The following is a 26,801-nucleotide window of genomic DNA, read 5'->3' as shown; positions in this document are numbered from 1 at the left end:
GCTATTATATAGCTTAGAATATAAGCACTGTTTTAATGGGGTGGTTCTGGAGTTCAGTCTAAGGTTTCTGGAGGTGGTAGTACAGGGTTGATTTGGTGTTGGTCTAGTGGCAAAGTGGCGTAACCAAAGTGCAGGGTCATCCAGATAAGGGTTAGCACAGACCATAGTGTTAAGCCGCAATGTGTGGGAGATCGCTAAATCGGGAGTGAAGGTGGGCGTGTGGAGGCTAGTATGTCGATGAGATAGAAGTGTCCAACGTCTGGTGTAGATGTACAGTAAGTGAAGAAGAGTAGCTAGGCACCAATACTTAATGGAGGTATGAGAGGTACTTGTAAGCCGGAATTGTGTGTTAATACTCTAGGTGTACAGATCAGCTGGTACGCTAACAAATATGATGCAGACAACCTAAGTGAGAGACATTTCACATACCCGACATTATACGTTTACAATCCTTCTGTACTAAAGGTTACGAATAGCAGAAACACTTGAAATAGTCAATATTGCAGTCAATATAAAGTATAGCTAGTTTGAGTTGCAAAGCACTGCAAGCTGCAGAATCAGGGAGAAATTCTATATGCATATAGTGTAAATGTAATGCAAAGCGCTGCAAGGCAGCAGTAATCAGAAGGCGCTTCGAAGAGCACACAGTAACAGGTGAATTGCTGGGCTCTGCTAGGCAATGATAATCAGGACACACTTTAACGCAAGTATAATACTAGTTCTACTAGGCATCAGAATGTGTAATCATAAGCAGTCAATATAAACATAAAATCAGAAGCGGAGCTAGAGCAAAATGTGGATAGACAGCTTAACAGGTCTAAATGATAACGTTGCATGTGTTCAGGGCGGAAAGACCTAAAGGCAGTATCTACTGGAATGCACTAAAGTAATTTGATAGATGCAAGTGTTAAAACATGCCAGCGGGCTCAAATGCCAAAGTATTCAATGCGAAGCCTGATGACTAAAGAGATGCTAAATGCAAATGCTAAAACATTACATGTCGTAGGCACTCATTTGTTTTATTGCGGTGCAGAGGGCACGGCACTACATTAATAGGGGTGTGGATGATTAGCTGTACGCCGGCTGATTGCGGGCAGATAAGCGCGAGCCGCGTGGGTAATTGCAAGGCTTATGGATCAAAGAAATTAAGTTGCACACAATTACAAACTTGAAGTAAAGATCCTACAAGGACCAAGTGAGACGTTCAGCATGTCGTATAGATAACGTCACGTATGTTTTTGGGGGCTAGTATTCTTAACCGGCAAGGAAGACATTTTCCAAATGATGTGTCCAGGCAGGCACGGGAACACACAACGTTCAGGAGCTTGTTCCTTGATGGGGTTCCTTAGTGGGTGGGACGGCGCTCGCCTGCCGGCGAGGGATTGGACCTCTTAAGGGATGAGGAGCCAATCAGGGCGACCTGGAGGGCCTGGTAATGGTTGCAGCTCAGCTGCATAAGTGGTCTGGGGCGGCGGCCATCTTAGAATGGAGAAGCCTCATGGTAGGAAATGGAGGCACGACGATTTTCGGCACAACGATTTTCGGCACCAGAATGGATTTCGTATTTAGATGGTGCAAAAGCAGCTAAAATACACACACAGCAGCACATGTGCACAATTTACATGTGCTTTTGGGTCGGAATGGGCGTCGGCGAATACTGCTCTCAGCAGTGGGGGTAGGACAGCCAGGAGGCCTATCTTTCGGACGGCTGAAGCTCCAGCTCAGCTGTGGATAGAATCACTGCTCCTGCAGTGATCAGAGGCACCTGCTCCTCTGAGAGGGACACACAAAGAAGAACACACAGGATCAGGACAGGAGCTTGTTCCTTGGTGGGGTTCCTTAGTGGGTGGGCCGGCGCTCGCCTGCCGGCGAGGGATTGGACCTCTTAAGGGATGAGGAACCAATCAGGGCGACCTGGAGGGCCTGGTAATGGTTGCAGCTTGGCTGCATCAGTGGTCTGGGGCGGCGGCCATCTTAGAATGAAGAAGCCTCATGGTAGGCAATGGAGGCACGGCGATTTTCGGCACCAGAATGGATTTTGTATTTAGATGGTGCAAAAGCAGCTAAAATACACACACAGCAGCACATGAGCACAATTTACATGTGCTTTTGGGTCGGAATGGGCATCGGCGAATACTGCTCTCAGCAGTGGGGGCAGGGCAGCCAGGGGGCCTACCTTCCGGACGGCTGTAGCTCCAGCTCAGCTGTGGATTGAATCACTGCTCCTGCAGTGATCAGAGGCACCTGCTCCTCTGAGAGGGGCACACGAAGAAGAGCACACAGGATCAGGACAGGAGTTTGTTCCTTGGTGGGGTTCCTTAGTGGGTGGGCCGGCGCTCGCCTGCCGGTGAGGGATTGGACCTCTTAAGGGATGAGGAGCCAATCAGGGCGACCTGGAGGGCCTGGTAATGGTTGCAGCTCGGCTGCATCAGTGGTCTGGGGCGGTGGCCATCTTAGAATGGAGAAGCCTCATGGTAGGCAATGGAGGCACAGCGATTTTCGGCACTGGAATGGATTTCGTATTTAGATGGTGCAAAAGCAGCTAAAATACACACACAGCAGCACATGAGCACAATTTACATGTGCTTTTGGGTCGGAATGGGCGTCGGCGAATACTGCTCTCAGCAGTGGGGGTAGGACAGCCAGGAGGCCTATCTTCCGGACGACTGAAGCTCCAGCTCAGCTGTGGATCGAATCACTGCTCCTGCAGTGATCAGAGGCACCTTCTAAATTGTCTTTAAACCATCTGTGGCCACGGTATATATTGCAGTCATCCCCCCCCCTCTCCAATAATGGGAATTGTGAAAATCCTGGTCCATAATCATACTTGCCTGCACTCCTCGCCTTCCAAGCAAGGTTAGCCACGCCCGTTTGTCTCCTTCCTGGTAGTAATCTCAATATGCTTACATATGGCAGGGACTATCCCCTGTACTGCGTGATCATGGTGAGTATATGGTGTCGGTTCTAGTGTTTTTTCTTTAGGGTCCTCCAGGTCTGACCATTTTACCCCCTTCTCTACACTTGATTCTCTAAAAAACCTCCATGCTCCCTCTCATCGCACCCTCTCATTCTCCTCCATTTCTAACTTCCCAAGTCTTTGTGCTTTATCTTCTGTGTCCTACCCATCAGCCAAGCTGATTTCCACATTCCTTGCAGCTCCCTGCAGCGCTGTTGTGACCATCTGTCTTCCTCCATTCGTTCTTGTGCATCAATCAGCACCATGCTCCTATGACATAAATATTCTATCTCATCATATTTTAATCCCCTACTCCTGTTCATTTCTTCTTCTCCTCTCCTCATAGCCCTCAATTCATCTTCATCTTGCCTTCTTTGCAACCTATGTACTTTCATTCTTTGAGCTTCTATCTCTTCTTGTTTCTTCTCTTCTAATCTCTCCTTTTCATTCCTTGCTTCATATCTTCTTTGTTCTTCCCTTTGCTTGCATTCTTTATCCCTTTCTTCTTTGTATGCTCGTTCCTCTTCCTTTTCTTTCTTTTCCCACTTTTCTCTTTCCTCTCTTTCTCGAACCCCATCAATACCCTTATCGTCTAGCTTAAGTAATATTTGTCCTCCTGTCCATTCATTCTGTGCTATTGTTATTCCCTTAGCTATATCCTTTATTTCTTTCTGTTTCTTTGCTTCTCTTCATTTGTCTGTCTTGCCTGTCCTTTCTCTCATCACGCTGTTTACTTTCATTGCCTGTTGACATATCTTTGCATTCTCTGTTTTTGCTTTCTTCCGCATTATCCTCACTGCTATAAGTGGGGGCCGTATACATTGGATTAACATACCCCACTGCTGCTGCTTTTAATTCCTTTAAAGGCTAAAATCCCTTCTCCTCTGTATCTATGCTCTTCAGTACGGGAAAGGGGAACCAAAGCCGTTTTATCCTCCGATTTATGCTGATTGAGCATCCACTCCCTCTTGGCTGGATCTTCTTTTTCGCTCTGTTACATCTTCCATAATTCGAAAATGGCCAGCCTTTTCTGTAACTTGTTTCCCTTATATGTACCATGCAAATAAGCTGTCATATGCCACAATATGGTTTTTGACAGTGAACCTTCTTGAAGCCATGGCATGATTGTCTTATTAGTGGTGCCTCGTACACATTCCGAATGATATTTCCTTATATTTTCTGTGTATCTCAGCAATGTCTTACACAGATGTACAAGAGGCGTGTCCTCCATGATGACAAGTCAGTTTTGATCGTCAATATTTACCCGATCTTTTATTAAATTCTTTATTTTATCAAATATACCACACCGATGAATTGGCGCAGGCACCATCAATCATTATTTATAATCCCAAAAAGAAATATATTTACTGTTCACTTTTTTATTTAAAAATCTATGCAATGATACTGTGTTTGCTGGGATCGGTGGAAAAGATATGGAGGGGGGGCTAACATTGGCTAAGGTAGCTCAGGTTACCTACAAAAAGCCATCTTTAAAGCTAAATCGAATTTCTTGATTAAAAAAAACTGAATCGGGCTATTGATAGACCAAGAGAATTATACTCTGTCATCACTAATTTTGTTGATCCAAGATGTGACTCATCGGCGCTAGAAGCTTCCCAGATTCAGGCAGATGCTTTCAACCACTTTTTTTAAACGATTGAGTTGATTCAGGAAAATATTACACAATCATCTTTTACTGAATTTGAGTCTAGAAAGGATTGCAGTAGATCTGTGGAATCTGGTGGGTTACCAGTTAGGGAACGTTTTAGTAAGGTAAAGGAAGAGACAGTACGATCTCTTCTTCTGAATTTGAGGCCCACTAATGATAATATATTCCCTATGCCATCCTGTGTGGCCAAAAGGCTTGCATCATATATATCACCTTTTCTGACATGATTTTGTGCACAAATCTTTATGTTTGGGCTCAGTACCTACAATGCTGAAAAAAATCTGTGGTTACTCCTCTTTTACAAAACACCTAAATTAGATTCTGAAGATCTGCTGAGCTATTGGCCAGTGGCAGGACTACCCCAGGCAAGATTCTTGAGAAAATTGTAACATCTCAACTGCAGGAGTACGTGGAGAGGGTGGCTTTGTTGGACCCCCTTAAGTCAGGTGTTCGACCTGGTTTTTGAACTGAGACGGCTCTGCTGACTGTTTGGGACGACCTCCTTGAGGTGGCGATCAGGCGGAGTTATCTCTTCTGATTATGTTAAATCTGTCAGCGGCGTTTGATATGGTGGATCATGGTATTATGTTGCAACTCCTTAATGATATCGAAAATGTTTTCGGACAAGCATTAGGATGATTTAAATCTTTTTTGACAGATCAGGAACAATGGATTAGACTTGGGGCTATCTTTCGGATTCCCTTCCTCAGACCTGCGGTGTCCCACAGGATTCTTCTCTTTCTCTCCTTATTTTCAACTTATATTTCAGACCTCTTATGGACATCCTGAGGAAAAACAAAGTGAAATTTCACCCATATCCACGTGATACCCAGGTGTTCATAAAAGTCGCGAGGACAGAGACGACTTTTGAGATAGCTGAATGTTGCCTGAAGGAAGTTCAAGCATGGATGTGCTCTAACCGGCTCCTGTTGAATGTCAGGAAAGCCAAGGTGGCACTGTTTGGTCCAAAACGCGGCTCGAGAATTGTAGGCTCCCTCCATTCCTATGCTTTTTGTGCTCACATCTGGCATTAGCACCTAAGATAAAAATTCTAGGTTGCATTTGGGGGGAGGACCAGTGGAGCAAAGCGCAGGTGAGTGCGAAGGTGCAATCAGTTTTTGGTTTCTTACGTTTGATAAAACAGGTTCTCCCTTTTATACCAGCTAAGGACTATGCAACAGTCATAGGGACCCCTATAAACTCACGCTTGGACTATTGCAATGCTCTGTTGACAGGTATTCTGATCACTCAAGTCCAGAGATTGCAAACAGCCCAAAATGCAGCTCTGAGACTTATCTTTGGAGTCTCTAAATATTCTCCAATCTCAGACTTGCAGTGGTCACGGCATTGTCTTGCAGTGAAGGAGCAGATCGATTTTAAAATCTTTTGCATGGTATTTAAATGTGTTAATCAGTTGGCTCCCAGCCATCTTGTGGATAAAATTAATTTGTATATACCATCTCGCCAGCTGCGCTCTTGTGATAAGCTGCTGCTGCAGGTCCTCTCTTCTAAATATGTGTTTAGGGGTGACTGGAGTTTTGAAGTACATGGTCCAAAGCTGTGGAATAAGCTCCCAATAAAAATGTGTACATTAAAAACACTTACTGCTTTTCAGAAAGCTCAGAAAACGTATATATTTTGTTAAATTCAGGAAACTTGGTTAGCTGGTGGGTTTGCTTGGGTATCATTATTTGTGGAATCTGTTAGGATATTTCTACATGGTTGATTTTTTGATTGACCCCTTTATATTCCAGCTGCGCCCAGATACAGGTTTGTTCGGAGCACGTTATAAATGATTCAATTCAAATTAATTGCTCCGTTGTTTACAATTTCTATCAAGATTTGTTATCTCGTTCTTTTATTATTAGTATTTTAAGAGTCTCTTCTTTATTTATATATTAATTTCCTTTAATTTGTACCCTCCTGATTGATGTCAATCTCGTCATCCAAATGTTCACCAATCTCCTTAATGTTTTCATTCATTCTATATTTGTGTAAACACAACAAAAGCTTTATGTTAACATGTGTATAACCCCACACGTGCACTTTTTCAATTTGACTGCGTACATCTTCCTTTACTATTTTAGTAAATGTATCCCTTCTCTGTTTTATTCCATTTTGGAGTTTGATACGCACTGTTCTGCAGCATTGCCTCTGGAATCTTTAACATCCCTATTTAGAGTCTTTACTTCAGTGCATACCTTTCCGTCCCCTTGGAACTAGGAATCGCAATATCCACTTCTTCTCTTTACAATCCCCCCAAAATAAATTCCCTTCATTTTTTATACATATTATTTACAACACAATTCCTTGCCCTATTTTTGCGAGCTTTGTTGTTTACTTACATCCGTGACTCAGCTTGAGTCCCTCGTCATCTATTCTCCCACACCCGAACAGTTCACCTTCCGTCCGCGGCACACCTGCTGGGACCGGACAGGAATCTCATCAAGGTGGGACCTGCCAACCAAATCTTCTTGCACGTGACTCTGCGCGCCCATCTACACATGAAGATTTGCGGTCTTCTGGCTAATGGCGGAAGCACTCAAGTGTTCGGAGGTCTGGGTATGGCCTAGGTCGATTAGATGATAGCCATCCGCACCGCTACCAAAATGTGCTCTATCGCCGTGAAGCATCTTTTGTGCTAGATTGAATTACAAATAATGATCTCAGACCAAATAATCATACAGACTCAAGGAATATGACAAAGTACTACTTTATTCTCATTTATACTGATAGGCATCGGACTGATGCATGCACACTCACACAGTAGCTTGATTACATAGAAGTCTTATACCGCAACATGCGCCATCTATGATATCATTCTGCGTGGCAAATTATAAAACCTATTTAGGGAAGGGGTTGGTTAAGGGAAAATATCTACGTATAGAACATACACAAATTAATACATCATTGGCTGCCCCTTATCTGTAGGGCATGCATTGAACTACCTCTAAATATGTATAGTACTGATTATAGCAGACAAAATAGCAGTGGATTTGTCTATGCAACATTGTACGTTACGTTGCCCCTTAAACCCATTGATTGGTTGGCATGCTATCCGAACCTTGGATTATTTTAGAGAATAGCCCTTGCTCTCTTCTTTGGAATCATGAGTTAGCAGAAAACGAATTTGTCCATTTCGACCTTCTTTGTACTGCTATTTGATTTAATTATTTAGGTTGCTGTTACTACTCTTGGCCTCTAGAGACTTGCTCCCTCTACTTTGCATAGACTTTATACACTTTTACTTGACCAACAGTTGACTCTTGCAAATGTTTTCTTCTTCAATCCATGAGGAATGTTCCACATTAAGAGCTTATCCATTTAACTCCCTTTGTGCTCTGTGCTTAATCCTTAAAATAGCATCCTTAATTCTTGGCCAACCTTGACTCATCGTCGGTTCTGCACACAGAACTATTCTTCCGCATCTCCTGATTCTACAGCCTTGGTCTGTCTATGAGTTAGCTTGGTTGAATTCAACATGAGCCATCGTCCATTTTCCTATCGAGGCTGCCCTTGCTGCGTTATATGTTCCTCTATAGCAAGCCTCTATATGTTTCCTTTCTACCTTGCATTACTGCGTATTTACAATTATTGATCAGTAAGTTACTTCATCTTGTTTGTATTCACGATTACTTTGGCCTTAGGTACATATTTCTGTTGGTGTTTCAGTTACATTGTTACTCTTATTTATGTGCATATTGTTTCAACATAGTTTTATATATCTTCTTCATGACATCACTCTTCCCTTGCCAGATTTCTCTTTAACGCTCCATGACGCCCATAGGTGCCTGCTCACACCCTTCCATGTGGCATCCTTCCACACTTTCAGTGCGAGGGTACATTCTGTATGTCTGTCTGAGTGCATAACGTATCTCATTCACTCGATGATGTACAGGAACAATACAGGGGATCCCATTTACTGCTCTTCTCCAACTATTTCAGAATGACGGCCATCAGGGGGCAGGAACTAGTGAGAAAGCATCCACCTGCTCTTCTACTTATCAACAGAACAGATATAGAGTGGGAGTAGGATACAGAGGAGCACAGAGCACGGGTACAGCTGTACATGGTGGTGAGGAGGAGAGGGGCAAACAACGTCTTGCGAGTCAGGTGACGTGGAGGTGACATGATGGCATATATGTTTTGAGGTGGAGCGATTCTTTGAAGAGGTGGGTCTTGAGTTCTTTTCTGAATTGTAGGAGCGTGGGGGCGAGTCTGATGCTGACAGGCAGAAGGTTCCATAGTCTTTTGGCTGCTTCTTTCCTTTTTAGCACAGCGGATTTCATTTCTGCATGTGTCCTGGCTTCTGGTGGTGAGCTGTCCGCTGGAGATGCTGAGTTTCTCTGCGGGGTAGCTGAGTGACTTCAGGGCAACTGCCTTATAGGTGATGCAGCACATTTTGAAGGTGATTTGTGCATGCAGTGGGAGTCAGTGATGTGGTTGTATCTGTATAGAACCTTGATGAGGCGTGCTGCCACGTGTAAGACACTTCGCAGGAGCACAAGGAAGGTATACGTTCTTCCAAAGCCAGTGGAATTGTTGTACTATTTTGTTTGTTGTTTTCTCCTCTTTGTAGTTCTTAAATTGTAATCTGGTGATGGCTTGGGTCCTTGTGTTGTGCTAATCTTTGCATGAGTGTATTTTAGGGTCAATGTTGTTTTTTTGTGGATATGCCACTTTTCTTTCATATATGTCTAATTCGTCCCTGGACAGGAATCTTCGTTTCCTTTTTGCTATTTCTCTAAATTATTCTAAAATGAAGAGTTGGCACTAAAAATGTCTTTCTACCAAAGCCTTTACTATAAGGTTGGTGGATTTTGACCCACCATTGCTGCATGCAGTATTTACTATTACTGCAGGCAGAAATAGTGTGCCTACCCCTCATATGGTAATGCCTCCAGTACAGGGTTCCAGCCCTGTACTGGAGGCATTTGATTTTTTTAAGCAGTATTTCGGAGAAGTCACTTAACAAGTGGATTCTCAGAAATACTGCTTTAAAAAAATCAACTTCCACCCTTGTTTTGAGGCTGGAAAGAAATTCTGTAAAGTACCAGATCACACTTCTACTTTATTATTTTCATTAGCACCCAGAGCAGACACTGTAGCCAGTCAGATTGCTCGGAACGCGGGCTGAACCTCACCGTATAAGCTTAGGTTCTGAGCCAGCTGACAGCTTCTTGTGCCTGCCCTGCCATTTTGCCTCCCTGCGCTGGCGTACCCGCTTCTTTCTCCCCTCCCCTCCCTGCCTGCATCCCAGTGGGTTTGACAGTCCTTCTCTGTCAGCAAATCATGTATGTACTGTAAATCAGTGTTAACAGTTTACAATATATAGTTTGCCAAAGGCTCTCTGGTGAGAGCTAAACACAATCATGTGGATTACATAAAATCCATTGGTTTTACGCCAGCATGGAAATCTCATGCTGGCATAAAATTATGTATTATTTGAAGGCGGAAATGGAATACACAGCAAAAAGGTGTATCTCTTTCCATACGCCATGGTTTTAAGTGGTCTCTTTTGTTAGGAATTGCCATCTGACAAGGTTGTAGAAGCACTGGCTTATCTGATTTTTGTGAGTTAATAAAATGATGCAGGTAATTTCATTTCAGAAAAGGAAATCTGCTGATCCTATTTCCCCTTCATAAGCTGCATGCCAAAAGCATAGGGTACACGTGTGGCCAGCTGCATCACCAGCCTCCTCTTCAGCGTCTGCTCTCCAGTGGCACAGAGCAGACTCAGAGGTCACAGCAACGTCTCTGCAGTGCATTGGCAGCATTTTAGATATGCATCACTGTTCCAAAATGACATAACTATAAGATTGCTTGGTGGCAAGTGAAATTGAAAATATAAACCATACATGGGTTTAGGGAATGCTGGCCAGCATCTCTCATAGTTATTCATGCCACATCAATTTTATATCACACATGCATCAGCCCTTTGAGCCCAGCTCAGCTCTGAAAAGATTATGGGCCTCATTACACGGAACGCGGTAGGGGATTACCGGCACCGGTAAGCGCACCGGTGCCGGTAATCCCCTAACGCCTTACTACGAGGTCCCTTTGTGGGACCCGAACTCAACGGCTGGTTTTACCAGCCGTTAAGGAATGGGCCCGCAAAGGGACCTTGGAGGCAATTACGGTACCGCAATTTGCGGTACCGTAATTGCTGCCTTCTCCATTCCCATTGAGCCCTATGGGGGCTCAAATGGGAATGGGGAAGTGCCATGGTGAATGGGGAATTACCGCCCCCACTCACCTTGGAATGTGGTGGTAATTCCGCCATTCACCATGGCGGACTCGGTACGGTACCGGTGGCAACCATGGCGCTAATAGCACCATGGTTACCGCCTACCGTGTAATGAGGCCCAATGTGTGTTCTCCCCAGACACGCTGGACATTGCCACTAGCAGCAGCACTGTAACCTTGGGGAATCCCTTTCTTTATTCCCTTGTGAGGGCAAGTAACACCTTCCTCAGAGAGACATACACTCCACAGGAGGCTGTCCTGGGAACAGGAATCAAAGGGCACACCCATTCACAACAGGAGTAGCCTCAGACCAGGTGCTGCATTTGTAAAGGCATTTTATTCTATTGAGAAGGGAAGGGTGGGGTTTGTTTAGAAAGGGAACCCCTTATAGCTCTTTACAGATGGAGGAAGATTCCACCCTCTTCTTTCTCTCTGCCTCTGTTGTTCCTGCCTGTCCCCTCCACTTTCTGTAGCACAAGGCGCTGTGGGTGTAAAGTCACAATACAAAGTCCACGTGTTCCAAGAATAGGGGTGGGACCCCTAAAGCAGGCTAATTTTAATTCAATCACCCGAGGGCTTTTGCCTTTAAAAGAAGGGGCCCCCACCACATCTTTGAATCATCTGTGGACTTCAAACCTTCAAGAGGATTTCTTTTTAGAGCAGTGCTTTTCCAAAGTACCCCAAGGCAGAGGGAAGCTCTGTCCGATAACCATCCCGAGGGACCAATGGGGGCTGAAAGGTTTCTGGCACAAGACCTGTATCTCTGCCAGCCACATCGTGAAAATGACTCGTCTTGTCCCTCAAACCCTATAGTGGGACTCACAGCTCTTGAGAGCCAAGACAACCAGGATGACTGCCATTTCACTGTTGAACCGTTGTGAACCATGATTCCAGCATGTTCGACCCAGCTCTAACCACCAGGACCCTCCGGAGTTGCCTTTGGCACTTGTTGAACTTCGAAACCTCTGTCCTGCAAGTTCAAATCTGTTCACCGCCACACTGCACCATTTGCAAGCATGTTGTTGCCTCAGCTTCAATGAACTACCACTGCTTCTGCACTGCTCGAACTGTTGCTTGGACCTCCAGCAACAAACCGCTCTGGAGCCATCCCTCGTTACACAAAGCGCTGTCATACTTGTCAAGCGAAGCGCCACCGCGGGATTAAACAGTGGAGAATCTACGTGCAAAACGGAAGAATAAGCAGAAGGACAGACACACCGCGCCACACCTTTTTTCAAGACACTTTGCTACTCTGAATTATTTACGGGTAGACAGAGGACTGAGGCGCACATACTGGAGACAAATTATTCATCTGCTCCTCCATGTGGCAAACTTGTTCTGCATCTGTCACCATGTATATAAGGTACAGATTCTAGAGATATCTTAGACTCTGTTTCATTAAGCACGCATAAATGGTGCGCACTCTGGACGTTTCCCAGACTCTCCGTGTTCAATTTACACAACACGATATACACCACAGGCAGTGAGGCAACACTTTCACTTCTCCCTTCCTTATGAAGGCCATTACAATTGGAGTTAACAGAATATCATAGGCCGAAACACATTTGTGTCAACTTGTTTTCTGTTTGAGTGTGCCAAAAGTGTCAAAAAAGACATTATTTGTATTGTATACTTTGTTATTGTAAAAACCCTGGCATTACAAGGCTTGTCTGCACAAATCACGAGATGTCGTTTTATATGTAATGAACTGTGAAAAATGTGTATGTTTGTATGGGATGGTGTGAGACTCACTATTTGATATTTGATAGTTTATTTGTATTGCACTCATATATAACTCGATGGTGCAGTATGCTTTTGTATAATTTACATAAAACTACGTAATATAAGTGATAAGAAAATTGTCAGAAAAGATCTCCCACATGTTTTCTTGTCCAGATATACCCTGACCAATTGCGTTCTTTGATATACTGTATAATACCTGGAATATGCAGGGAATATCCAGGTGCTCCCTTTTGTTTTATATATACCAATTGCAGACCTGATGAAGACCCTTGATTCGAACCTTTACTCATTCATGTGTGACACAAAGCATCTGCATAGATATTGCAAGCACAAAGGATTACCAGTGGCATGTAGAGGCTCCAAGCACTTCTCTGTTGTAGCACCTTACATCCTACTCATTCCTAGCTCTGCCATTGCCATCCCACTAATACTGCTGCCAGATGATTTTTCCTGGCCTTCTTCTCAGGAAGAGTGATGAATGCAACAGAGTAAAATTCGAGTTTACTTATTGTACAAATTCAACAACTGGATGGCAGGAATTGTCCAGGGCTCAAAAGGGGGAGGGGAAGACTGGAGTGTGGTTATTGCCAAGTCACTTTGGGGCCTCTGTGCCATGTGGTGCACAATTAAAAAAACCAGAACCCATTATTGATGTTGAATGCCTACGAGGAATATGTTATTTAGAGTGTTATGTTTGCTCTTGCACGTTCTTGCGTGGCCAGAAAGCCAAGAGGTAATGGGTGGAATGCTTGAGCCAACACTTTTTGACGACAGCCAGTCCCTTTCCACAATTCCCCACTGTTTAAACAAAAAACGCTCTAGGACTTCAGTCACTCTTGGTATTCATATCAAGTCTCCATACGTTTATGCTCAGGCGTGGGGTCCTTGCTCGCTGTGGCAAGGCCAAAACCTCTTTGGTGTTGCTTGAGTTCCCCCTGAACAATGAAACTGGCTGAGCAGTTTGGGATGGAAAAGATAATTTGCAAATAGGGGCAAGACCAATTTGGATAGGGTTACACCCCCAAGTAATTAAATAGACACACTATAAAATGTTGTACTGTAATGCTCCAAAGAAGAATTTCGATTTGATAAGAAGCATCGGCTTGCGTAAATACTTTCTTCACTTTTAGTTTTTTCGAAACTATCATTTTACCCACTATCCTGCCGTCTAGCTGGAATTACTGGATGAGCAGACAAATAAACTGGATAAAGTCCAGAGAGCTAATGGTGCTCAGAACAGAGCCTCTTTGAAGACTAGCTAAAGGCAATTTTATAATACATGCCAGCTATAAGAGGAGAAGCATCTTCTGCCTGTGCCAGTGACAGTGAAAGTTACTGCTATCGTAATCACCTACAAAGTCACAATATTGGGCAAGGCAGCACAGCTAGAATTGGTACATCTTAGTTTGCAAGAGGATAAATGCCCATATAATCTAAAGTAATCTCTCTCCAAAACCTAAGGTAACGGATACTTTATATCAGATTCTGGTGCACCAACACAAAAAGATGGTGGTGGCATACAGCGATGGGTCTTAACATATGATGTATGGGAAGCTAGCAATCCCTCCCCAGAAGAAAGTGTAGGAGAAGGTAGACCACCTAAGGGAGACAGGCAGGTGATGGTGGCACCTTTGTGGTGTTAGTGGGTGTGTGTGCAATTGTAGAGGTCCAGCCATGCCCCCATTTATTGGCTATCTTAAACCTACTGCACCTTTCCTCGCATGCATCATTATTATTACACCTAGACTGGCAGCTGTAATAGGTGTACTGAGGTACCCCACCTCTTGCGGAAAAGCTGCACGGGCTTATACAGAATTCCATGAGATTTGTATTTAGCTAAATATCACGCATTCGCACCCTCGACTGGTCTATCAGCCAATCAGGTTGCTACAAATACGGGCTGGATGATGTGATCCAAGCCTGGTTTTGGAGAAACTCGAGTGCTTGATGCACCTGCCAACCATTTTTCCTTCTGCCCCCGCCAAGCTCCCTCGTCTGTCCGTGACCCTCCCTAGCTTCCTCTTTATTGCCGCTGCCATGGACCTGGCATCTCCACAGCTCTTTTCTCCTCACCCCACACTCCTGCCCTCCATGGAAATGGAGAGACCGGCCCTCCATTTCCGTGGCGGCCATGTTGAGATGAGGTGACTAAGTGTTTGTTAGAAACAACGGGTTGCATGCTTGCCTTGACCCATTGCAAGGGTGGGGCTTGGGTGCTAATAGCAATAAGAACCCATTCAGGGGGCTTCACCAGACAGTAATGGTGCTGGGCCCAGCGTTAAGACTTTTGGGTCGTTCGGGCTTATAACTTGGGCCCTGGGTCATTACGAGCTGGTAAAGCCGCCCAAGTGGGTGCTTATTGCTTAAGTAACATCACTTGGCCCTCACTAAGGCTGAGTGTCGTTACCACCTGGTAATTCCCTTGCAAAGTGGCTTTATGGATTAAAAATGTCCTATACCGGGCCGGCCCAATGTCCATAGCGAGAAAAGAGTTATCAAAAGGACAATCAGACTTATTAATCGAACTTCAATGCCCTCTACAGAAAATGAGTTCACTAAAGTAACAAAATAGTATACTCACAGAATCAAGCAGTGCTCCAGAGTGTTACAATTAAAAACCATGTAATTATGAACCTTTTGCGCCCAGTGTAAAATGTTCCATTCATCTAGGCCATTCAGGAATGAGAGCCTCCGGGCAATAATCACTAGTATGGCGATGACCCTGATGGACCAGGTGAATGCATTTTCTGCGCCATTCCCAATCCTGCACACTACAGCCACCTATCACTTAGTCTTGCTCCTCTGTCCACCACTCCCTCCCCTGTTCCCTACCAGTTCTTCTGCCTTCCCGTCTGCAGACTTGTGGCTCAGTCTCTAGTGACCAAAAGGAAAAAAGGTCTTCACGCTTGTGTTGATGCAAAGGATCCGTTGCCCGGTGGCCACTTACAAATGGCTTTACCTGTGTCTCTCCAAACGCACACCCACCTAGCAACCGCAACAGGGATGGGTGCTAATAGCTATATTATCCAGGGCAATATTGTTCGCTAGGAGTTCTTATCCCTCTTTATGTGCCCTTGCTTTTCTCAGGTCCGCCTGTAAGTCATTCTTCCAGGCACTTAGCCACCAGTATTGCCTGGGTCTCAGAGTAAATGTGCGTAATTACGAGATATGTCCATCAACATGGTACTTCACAAGGGAACGTACAAGAGGAAAAGCAGAAATAGACAAAAAGGGGAAGGGAGTCTAACAAAGGGAACATATATAAAGTCAGTGAAATTTGTAACAGAACTTAGCAGAATCAAAATAGGTTTAAAGTAGAGTTGTAATACATAAGTCAGTGATTTCTTGGACATGAGGCAAAGGAATATATTCTCACTTTCTTGGCATACAAAGGCCATAGGGATTGGCTTCTGAATCGTTCCATTCTTTGTGTGAATTATTTAAAATTTTCTGTCTTAAAGAAAAATCCATGGCCTGAATATGGAAACTCTGAAGATTTAATCAGTCCTCTCCCTGAGGTTTTTTTTTTTTTTAATTCGTTTTTCTACTGTGTTGATGTTTGGTTGACCAACAAATTCAGGTTGAACACTACTGAAACATTAGCATTTGATCGGAAGTTTGGGAGATATTCAGCCATTCCCATGATCAAATACTATAATCAAAAGGTGGTCCCATGACACTTGTACGGAGTGCAGTCAGCTTTGCTGGCAAATGCTTGGGATAAAGTAGAGTCACTAGTATGGAAAGGGTTACTTCCTCTACCTAAGGGGTCGCCTATGTCAGTTATTAGGCATGACGTAAACTGTGTATCTTTACAAGCACGGGCAAATTGCAAACAGTTACATTTACATCTTGCTTCCACCTGTGAGTTGTATATTAGCAGAGCTCCATATAGAAAGAATTACTCTGTAGTTCCTCAAGAGTTTTAATAGAATGGTTCCAAGCATGTATAAAAATATTGAGTGATAATCTAACCTATGCAATAAGAGCATATATACCGTTATACCTAAAAAAAACATCCTTCAAGAAAGCACTGTTGCAAAATGTTACGTTTCAAATTGAATGCACTATCTACTGGGGAAGTTAGAGGAGCAAGACAAGGTATTGAGTGCTCTCTGAGAGTATTATTCCCAACATATTGAAACGAGCCGCCACTTCTTGTTGGAATGCTCTGCCTTGATCGAATTCCGTTTCAACTCTTTCCAGCGCTTCGTTCAAGATGCAGATGTAATCAATACAGAATGGTTTTGGGCCAAGATTTTAAGTAGCTGTGAATTATCAGTGGATGTGACAATTTTAAGATTTTTGGAGATTGTATTGTATGAAAGAAAATTAAAAGCTTTTTATTCTGCTTTTTAAATTCTTTTTATGTTGTTGTATTATAAGGTGAAATTAAATTAAATTATTTTGATGATTTGTATGTTTTACATGTTAAATGTGAATTGAAATTTTGAAGGTTTATATTCAACCAAATGCAAATAAATAAATAATAAAATATTGATGTTCTTCTTTGCCTACTGTTTCAGTCTTTCTTTTCTTTCTGTTTTTGAATCTCTATTATTCATTATTGTATATACAAAATGTTTCCCCCTTGCCCATTGTTCATTTTGAACACTGTCTTCTTAATTATTCATGTATATATTATAAATTGTTTGTGCTCTCTTTTGTGTTAAATGAATAGAATTTGTGATAAATTTTTTGTTCTTGGCTGTGCTGTCTCCAAATACCGCTAAAGAGAAATCCGAAAAAGCCTTCTGTGGGCACACAGTAAGGAAATACCCCTTCAATTGGTCGATCTGCTTCATTTTTAGACAAATTGAGGACAAGGTTGTTGATCTTGTTTTGGGATTTTGTACATTAAATTCAGAGGAGACAACGGTGGATGTAACATTGTTTGTTTGTTTGTTTGTTTATTTGGTATAGCGCAGAACCAAACCCGAAGGGGTAGCTGGGCGCAAACAGTACAAGATTACTTAAGAACTTAGTTACAGGAGAAATACAATTTATGCAGTTCGCAGTTAAATCAAGAAAAGTGCAGTTTATACAGTTCACGATAGATCAAAGGTAAGTATAGAAGGAAAGCAGAAGGACAGGAAGAAAAAATGCGGAACTACGGTTCAGTCTAGTTGATCGGATGTCATTCAGCTGGTTGCAGACGTCTAGTGTCTATGTGGGAGGGGAAGGTCAAGCTAAGTGTCATTGGCATGGATCCAAGTGAGGACTTTTCGCCTGAAACTAGAGTACATTCATTGTATAGTTGTTTCTCCTCTTTTTTTGGTCAGAGCATTTATATGTTTTTGTACGTATTGATTTTTGCATAATTATTTCTGGCCAATTTGATTTCTCATCTTTATTTCTTTTAACCTTTTGCCCATTTTCAGTCTGAAATAGCATCTGCAATAATGATTTAGTAACTTTAAACACCAGGCCATGCCCTGCATGGAATGTACTTCATTATGTTACGTCTATGGGGAGTAATTATGTACTGCTTCCTGACTTTATTTAATGTTTTTAAGTCATTCTAATGTTCTTTGTTAAACACATTCAGACCCCTGCAAATCACTTCTTATCCAGATTCCAGTACTGGACCACATCTAATGAGAACCAAATGCAAATTAAATAAATTAATCAATACGTACAAATACAGTAGAAAAGACCACACAACACATCCGTCCAGTGATTAAGATAAAGCATGGCCAACACCCATTTGCTACAATATAAATAACCTGCCACCACATTACCCGCTCACATCAGAAACAAAACAATTAAATAATCGTACTCGTTCCTAGAGTCCAACAGATGCATAAAGATATATTCAATCGGGGGTAGAGCCTCTTGCACTGGATGCCAGTCGTATTGGATCTGAACCACGGTTGCAGACAACCCGCGCAGAATGTTGTATAAGTCAGCAATATACGAAGGCTATGTGCCAGGCTTTGCGGTGCTACCAAGAAGCTGCACACACTTACTTCATGGCTCTTGTCTTTTAAATGTACTTTTTTTAATACTACAATGAAATGTGTTCCATTTCAATCAATGCTTTAAGTATGTGGAACGCCTTTCCAGTCAAATCTTCGTTACATACTCTTGATTCCAGTTAGGATCTTATTTTCAGCAACATAAGATATTATTAGGATTCCCTGGGGAAAGTGTTTCCCAGTTTTGCCTAAACGACATTCGGCTTGCATGTAGCAGGAGCATGTCTACTGATAGGCCAAGAGAAAACATGAGGTAATTTTCTGTGGCACGTCCCGATAAGCAAAAAATAGACGACCCTCCACTTTGTCATAAATGCTTACACATATTCAGTCAAAACATCAAAACATCATTCTAATGATTTTTCTTCATTATGATTTAGCAACAAAAAATATTTGCAAAATGTTATCAAAAAGAGAAGCATTTTTCATCAGTGGATCGACCTTCAAAAATACTATGGGCTCGGTTTTAAAGAGTAGTTATCACTGCTGCAGATTTATCATGCCATGGTGTTATTAACGTTGTTTTGTTTCTTATTTAAAGATATTCGACAGCCTTTCTTTTCAAACATCAAAATAAACATCAACGATTGCATTTTAATTATTTTTAAAAAGGCTATATTTAAGCAATAAGCCCCAAGTAAGGAAATGCTCCGAGACCCATAGTTACAGCCCAGAGCAAAGCGAGGGCCTTAGTGAAGGCCCTGGGGCATTACCTGACTCTGTAATGCCCCTGCGGCAGGAGGATTATTGCTATTAGTACCCCGGCCCGCAAGACCGGGGTACAAATAGCATTGTTTTTCTGTTTCGAAATGCTGCAGTTTGGAACCAAAAAAAAAATGGCTAAACAAATGGCCGCCAGGGAAGGGAAAACGGAGTCCGTTTTCCCTTTCCTTGGCGACCATCGGGAGCGGACGCGCTGGGGATAGAACTGTTCCCAGTGCATTTGCTCTGAAAAAGGAGAAAAAAGAGGGGAAGTGGGGTTGGGAGGGCGGGGAGGGGATTTTTTAGAGGGGTAAGAGGAAGGGAGAACACACTTACCTGAATCCCTGGCGGGGGAGGATGGCAGCTTCCAGCCCTGTGGTGGCTTGGACCAAGGATTACCCCGTTCCAAGCCTCATTATTGGCTGAGGGGCTGCCACACCCCCCTGCTGGGGATGAAGATTCGAGGGATTCTGCGTCAGGTAAAGCCCCGGCGAGGGCCAATCAGATTGCGTGTAACAATTTGATTGTCCCTTGCCGGGGTTCCTATCGAAAGTATAACAGGATAGAGTGGGCTGCCACCGAAATATGAAGGGATAAATGAAGGTAAAGGTGAAATATAACAGTGTGGTCCTCGTCTTGGGACAGCATTGGGCACTTTTTGAGTGCCCTTCCCCTGGTAGAAGCACACTTTGAAAATGAACTCTCCAGTGAGATTTAGGATTGGGCCACAGAGAAGAGAAAAAGAGACAAGGGCTCTAGAAAATCATCAGAAATATGGAGGCACTAACATAGTGGTTCCAAAGTATACAAAAATAAATGTCTTTCCTCATATCCATTATTTATTTGATTTCTTTAATTGTTTTTTTTATAACGCGCCTAACAACATACCTCAGTTCGGTTTCTAAGCGCAGATCTGTGATTTAAACCTCTGTTGCTCTGCGTGATCTTGCTTCCAAGACCAGCACGTTGCCCCTGTGCTAGCCTCCATTCACTTCTCCTTCTCCTTCATCAAAGTTCTTGTTGTTTGTCACAGTACTTTGTCGCAGTCCTTGTCATTTATCATCGTCATTCTCCTTTGTCATAGTCTTTCTAATTCATGTTAACCCTCCGCCTTCATCACAGTAATTCCCCTTTGTCACATTCCCTCTTCATCACAGTCTTTACTCGCAGTCCTTCTCCTTCGTCACAAAGTTATCCTTCATAGTCAGTCCTTCTCCTTCGTCGCAGTCCTCTCTAATAGTCCTTTGTCTTCGTACTAATCCTTCATTATGGTCCTTCCGTTTCCCCATAGTCCTTAATTACAGTCTTCCTTCATCAGTCTTTCATCACAGTTCATCTTCTTCGTCACACTCCGTCATCATAGTCCCCCTTCAACAGAGCCCTTTTTCAATAATCTTCTTCTTTGTCAGTTTTTGTTACAATCCTTCTTCTTTAGCACAGTCCTCCTTTGTTACAGTCCTTGTCCTTCACCTTCATCAGTCCTCTGTCATAGTCCTTCTTCTTTGTCATAGTTCTTTGTCACAATACAGTTTTTCTTCTTTGCCACAGTCATTGTTCTTTGTTAGACCTTCTCCTTCATCACAGTCCTTCTTCATCACTGACTTTCTTCCTTCTCAGTCCGTCCCTGTGGTCTTTCTCTATTATCATCACACTTCTCCTTCATCACAGTCCTCCTTCATCACAGTTCCTCTCCTTCATCAATTTCAATTTCTTTCATTTCAGTCATTTGTCAGAGTCCTCCTTTGTCAAAGTGCTTGTTCTTCTTTGTCACAGTCCTTCATCACAGTCCCTCTCCTTCGTCACAGTCTTTCTCCATACTCACAGTCCATTTATCATTTTCTGGTCAGCCTGATGCTTTTTAGAAGCATCACAGGACATTACAGAAACTATTTTACTTTTGATTTTCTGTATGAAATACATTATCTCACGGAATTTCTCCTGCCGTACTGCGGTGTTCCAAGAGCTCCAGATAAGATTTTAAAATTGGTGTATTTTACTTCCTATTTTCTTTACGTTAGGAGTAAAAAAGTACGTCGGGTTTTAGGCCATACCACTCTGCACATAGCGATTCATGCATCTTAAAAGTGGAATTCCTCTTTAGATCAGGTAGAAATAAAATGAGAGCTCATTCCTTTGACCCTGCCCTGCTGGTACCTCTGCCCTGAATTCATACATGTCTTATATACATATTTAAAGTTTTTTTTTCTTTGTAGAATTGTTCATGTGTGATTTTGTGTGTGCCCCATCTTCTAATCTATATTGTAAATTATCGAAGATCATAATAAATCTGGTTGGATTTTAGGTGCAGGTGGAGAGGGTGCAGTGTGGGCCAGGATGCGACGTGTCAATTGTTTCTTACTTTTGGGAGAAATGTGAATGCCTACTATATTTTATTGGGTTATTTGCCGCTTTTTAGTGAGAAAAAGTGACTGGTACACCGCTTATCTGTAGCACTGAGTGTTCCCATATGAATAATGTGGGTTGCCTGTATCCTACGGCAAAATCCGGAGAACGTGTCTTCACAATGACATCATTGTAAGGACTAGAAAGAAAAGCAGAAAAGTGTGAAGTTTAGATTAAGAATGTTTATTTGCAGTTGAAGTACAAAGAAGTACATGAGTTATCCTAATACACAAAGAGCATGTTAACGTTGATGGTAAACATGCATTGAAGTAGAAGGCACTTCAATAGCGCATCAAAGGGCCATTTTATGAAGCCTGGGCCTCGAGCATCTTAGCATTCATGTTTGGCTTCCTGCCTCCATTTTGAGAGCCGCTGGTACTGATCGTGTCTTCTCTCTTCACATCTTTCCCGCAGCTGCTGCTGAGGAACTTCGTCCGCATGAAGCGCTGCGCATTGGTGATCATCAACGCGGCCTACTACGTGAACAGCTGCTTTGATTGGGATTCCCCTCCGAGGAGTCTTGCTGCTTTCCTGGTAGGAGCGCGCCGCACTTCTCGCACGATTCGGGATTCTGCCGCGCCGTTAAAGGAACGCGCGCCCTTTGAGTGCACAGTGTTTACCCATGTCTACTTAGGCAAGTTAATTGGGGTAATGCACACATTACTCACAGTCGTTAACAGGCAGCATGTTCTCACACTTGCTCTCTGCCTCCTCCGCTAAGCGTCAGCGCAAGGAGTATGCCCGCTAGCCATGGCTTTAGGCTGACAATCTGACCAGACACTTACATCATTTACAGCGAGGTGTGGACAACCTATGTGTGTTATGAACCTTAGTTAATCATAAAAAGACAGCTCAATATCGAACAGCAGCAAATAAAAGGATGTAAGCTGATTGAACATTTTACAAAAATATTTTAGTAACATTTCTCAAAGAGTGCATTAAATAAAAATCGAAAGGTACTTTATATTTATGTTCCAGGGTTGCATAATTTGTGTATCTGATCACTAGTTAAGGCCAGCAGTCCATGTCTCTCTGACATAATGCCTACGGTTCCCCGCACAGTACAAGGCCAATTCAGGCGTGTGTCGCTCCTTTAGTCTGAGTATTTCCGTTCGATTTCATAACCAGCCCTGGCACAGATGAACAATCGACACTACAGGAAAGGCCTCATATCTACAGCAATAATATTAGCTTTTTATGGAGCACTTCATGACGTATTCCTCTTGCAGCTAAGCTCTGTAAGGATAGCTGCTATTATGACCCAGTATGCCCATCTTAAAAGGGGGAGGGTGGTTTGAGTTGCGTGGACCCTGCCTGATATGAAGCAAACTTGCAAAGTGCAGGCCTGCTCTGGGAGCTACCTACACAGAACAGTGAATGGAGTGAACATGGTGAAAATGAGTGTGGAGGTGGAGGGTGAAATGTAATACCATTGTGTGTGTGTGTGTGTGTGTGGGTGGTTGTGTGCGTGCGCTGGTGAGTGTGTATGTATACATGCGCACATTGGGCAATATATGTAATGTGTTGTATTGTCGTGTAATAGGCATTCACGCTGCACCCATTACCACCGTTGCTATCTCCCAACAAGGCTTGTATTGTGCTCATGCGGTTTCCAGACCGCGGCCTGTGCTCAGAAGGAGATGGCTGTATTGAGAAGAAGATGAAGGCAGGGTGAGTTTGTTTAAAGTTGGGTGTTCGTGGCTTGTATTCTCTAGTATTCTCTAGTTCATGCGAGAGGGAGTGTGGAAAATTGGTGGTGCAGAGCTCAGATGCTGGCAACTTCCAAGGCCCGTTCGAGCTGACAGATCTGGTACTTCCCGTTAGGTGCACTCACAGGGCGTGTGACTGGTTGCGTTATGGGCTTGAGATGTACTGCAGCAGTCTGATGCCGTTTGGTGCCTGGGTAAAATGGGTGTGCGTAAGCTTCCCCAATCCACCAACCAGAGATAGATCCGGCAATTGCCGATGCATATGGGGTCTACGCATGTAAGACCAAAGTGAAAGTGTAAGAAAGGGGAATGTGGTGGCCAGGAGTGGGGGATGGGAAAATTGACAGGTCCAGCCAGAGTGCTGCAACGACATCACCACAATCCCATGCTGGACGATACCTGTGGAAGCCTAACGTGCGAGTGGGATTCAATTTGTGAGTTCTCTGATTTGTACTCTCACGGTTGCGTGCCTTGCCCTCTGACTCCTTCCCTATATGCTTCAGAGTATAGCTGTAGATGGCTGTTTCTGTCTATAGATAATTAACTTTACAGGCACGCGTACCAATTTGTGTATTTCACTGTTTAGTTGTTCTGTCAGGTCTAGTGGTATTAGTAAATAATATTTTTCAACAATTCCATAGCTTACTGCACACTCCAGTCAGGGGCACCTTCCCCGACAATGAATGTGGCGTACAATAAATGCGTACAATAAATGCTTTTTATCTTTAATAAACTATGGATTCGTTTTGAGCAGGCCTCCAACCCATCTCGCACCCAACCTTCACAAACACCCCGTGTCACAATGGACTAGGAACCAGGCCGGTGGGTATCAATAAGATATTTATTAATTTATGGTTAATGAAAAAGAAAAATCAAACAATTTTACAACAGCCACCAATGTTGTGGCAACACAAATGCAATGAATCCTACAGAACAATTGATTCAGAAATCCTATCGAAGTTTACATGGATCTTTAATGACAAAACAGGAAAAATAACAGTTTTAAGTCAATTGATAGCACCAAACTAAAGCACTCCCGTGCAACGCTCACCCCCAAACATCAGCTACTTAATTCCTTTGAATGGAAGGCAGTGGCAAGGAGTAAGGCTAGAAAGAGAGAATCAGATTTGGAATAAAGCCCACCACCCCAACATGCAAAGCCAAAAAAAGAAAGCAAAAACACGTTTTTGGAGCCAAACGGCAGAATTGAATTTTGATTATTACTCACATGGCTACTCACAACTGTGGTGGGACAGTATAATGGAAATTCATGTTGCTACACTTGAGGAGATATGGAAGCTTGGAGACTATTAATCAGCACATTGAACAACGTAGAAATGAGGTAAGGAAATCGATTTTGGGGAGAAAGCAAATGCAATAGGAAAAAATACAAACAGCAAACGGAAATTCGTTCTACATGGGTTTTACAATGACAGGTAGCTAAGGAAAGGGTTTAGCTTTCAAAATCGGAAATCGATTTTCAAGCACAAGGACAGAGACACATAACATATAGGATTCTAGGCAAAAGAGATTGCTCTCATTGGGACTACGGTTTGGGGTTTTTAATAGTACAGATGCAAAACAGGAATTTGTGGGGAATGCACACAATATATGGACAAATTCGTTTTTCACTTACACAGAGACTAATACTGTTGAGGCTATACTTAAATGACTATAGTTAGTAAAGAAAGACACTAGGCACAAGGGGGTCAATTTTGAATTTTAACCAACTCATACCGTGAATTTCAATGGGGAATTAATTGATTTGCTTCAAAATAATGCTAAGGATTTATACAGACAATGGAGAGATTTATCAAAGGAATACGCTAACATACACAGGCTAATACAGAATCTACTATGTGAAGGTGAATGAATTATACTGGCAATTTGGGACTTTTAATGGGATTTCAATGGGGTTTCAATGGGATGCAATGTTACAAAAGTAAAGGGTTATGCAATTTGGGGCTTGGATTATTTGCTATTTACAAAGTAAGCCTTGGATTGGGATTCTGGAAAGCCAGCTGGATCTCAGGACTCTCTGGACAGCTAGGGTGAGGGGTCTGGTCTCTGCACTCTTCAGGATGGTAAGGGTCAGCTTTCCCTCTGTCCTCTTTCTCCTGTCTCTGTGGATTTGTGTGTGTTCCTTTTGTCTAGTACAGTCCCCCCCTTATATAGCCCAAATGACATCATTCATTTTACAATCTAGGGGGGGTGCTCTAGAATTATTCCTACCCTGGGATAGGACAGCCTACCATTCCTCTCTCTGCCCCCTGGCATCAGTGATTCAAGGGGAGGGAGCACCATTTGTCTGTTTGGCATTTATTACAGTTCTTTGTTTCTCAAGTTGACATTTTAGCAAAACTGAGTTATGTATCATAACTTCAAACTTATACTAGCCACTGCCATAAGAAATAGATATGCGGTTTCAGTTAGTCCCAGGGAATTAGGTAAGCCGATTGCCAACTCTGTGCAAGGTAGCATGGCTCTTTGACACAATTTAGTCCTTTTCATAAAATATATAACAGTTATAACTCTGCAAATGATTAAGCATGTTCATAACCTAATTCTCCATCTATCCCTCAAAACTCATGCTTCTCACATTTTTAAATAAGTCGTAAACTAGTCTTTACTGGCCATTTCAGTCCACAGAGTCCTAGGAACATGCACTTAGTCTCTCTCTAAACAACTGCCTGGAGATCACATGGAAAAACAGCAGAAAACTAAATTATTTCTTATTCTGAGTGCTGTGAAAAATGCTTAAAATGAATCAATCCTTTAATGTCAATTTGGGGGATCTGTCACATATGGGAGGGCGGTGCTTCATCCCCCCACAGCCAAATGTCACCCCCTGGCTCAGCTTGCAACAAAAGACTTTTATTACACCCTTTGAAGTCTGTCAGTTCGTCCTTGGTAGTGGGTGCAGAAGGAACTCACACTTACTGGTCAAGCTGTCGCCATGCTTGCTTTCTTTGTCCTCCCTGCTAGTACTGCCTTCCAGTCTGGCAGGGCAGGGAATATTAACGCCCTCAGCCACATCACATGTCATTGTGGAATAGTTCACATATAGGTGCAACTTCCAGTGGGAGACAAGGCTTTCCATTTAGAAGTTTGCTGCCTCAGCCCAGAAAAACTGGTTTTACTGGTATTCTGAGCCCCTTCCCAGGTGATTGAAGTCTTGTGGGGACAAACATAATGCACATTGCTTAGCCAACCCCCCCACCCACAACATATTTCACTGAAAGTTTGTGTGAGCAAAGCTATCCTTTCTCAGTGGCTTTTAAAAGTCATTTCTCTTATTTTCTTTCAATCGTGTGCAAGCCGTATTTCGTTTAATGTTTAAAATGCTGTTCTGTAGGTCTTGGGATTCTTTAATTTATCCTTTTGAGTGAGTTTGC

General features: G+C 43.0%; 1 protein-coding gene across 3 annotated transcripts in view; it reads left to right on the top strand.

Annotated features, from left to right (window-relative positions):
• MCTP1 (multiple C2 and transmembrane domain containing 1) overlaps positions 1–26,801 on the top strand; it is a 3,303,831-nt gene that overhangs the window by 2,300,364 nt on the left and 976,666 nt on the right. For all 3 annotated transcript variants that reach the window (XM_069627643.1, XM_069627644.1, XM_069627642.1), the window contains one exon: positions 22,112–22,231. In XM_069627643.1, the coding sequence (XP_069483744.1) occupies positions 22,112–22,231 (120 nt within the window). The remainder of the gene's footprint in view (positions 1–22,111; positions 22,232–26,801) is intronic.

The sequence above is a fragment of the Ambystoma mexicanum genome, chromosome 6p (assembly GCF_040938575.1).
Source record: "Ambystoma mexicanum isolate Mex_15411 chromosome 6p, UKY_AmexF1_1, whole genome shotgun sequence".
Classification (NCBI taxonomy): domain Eukaryota; kingdom Metazoa; phylum Chordata; class Amphibia; order Caudata; family Ambystomatidae; genus Ambystoma; species Ambystoma mexicanum.
The sequence above is the reverse complement of the archived record's forward strand: the minus strand, read 5'-3'. Positions and strand labels throughout refer to the sequence as shown.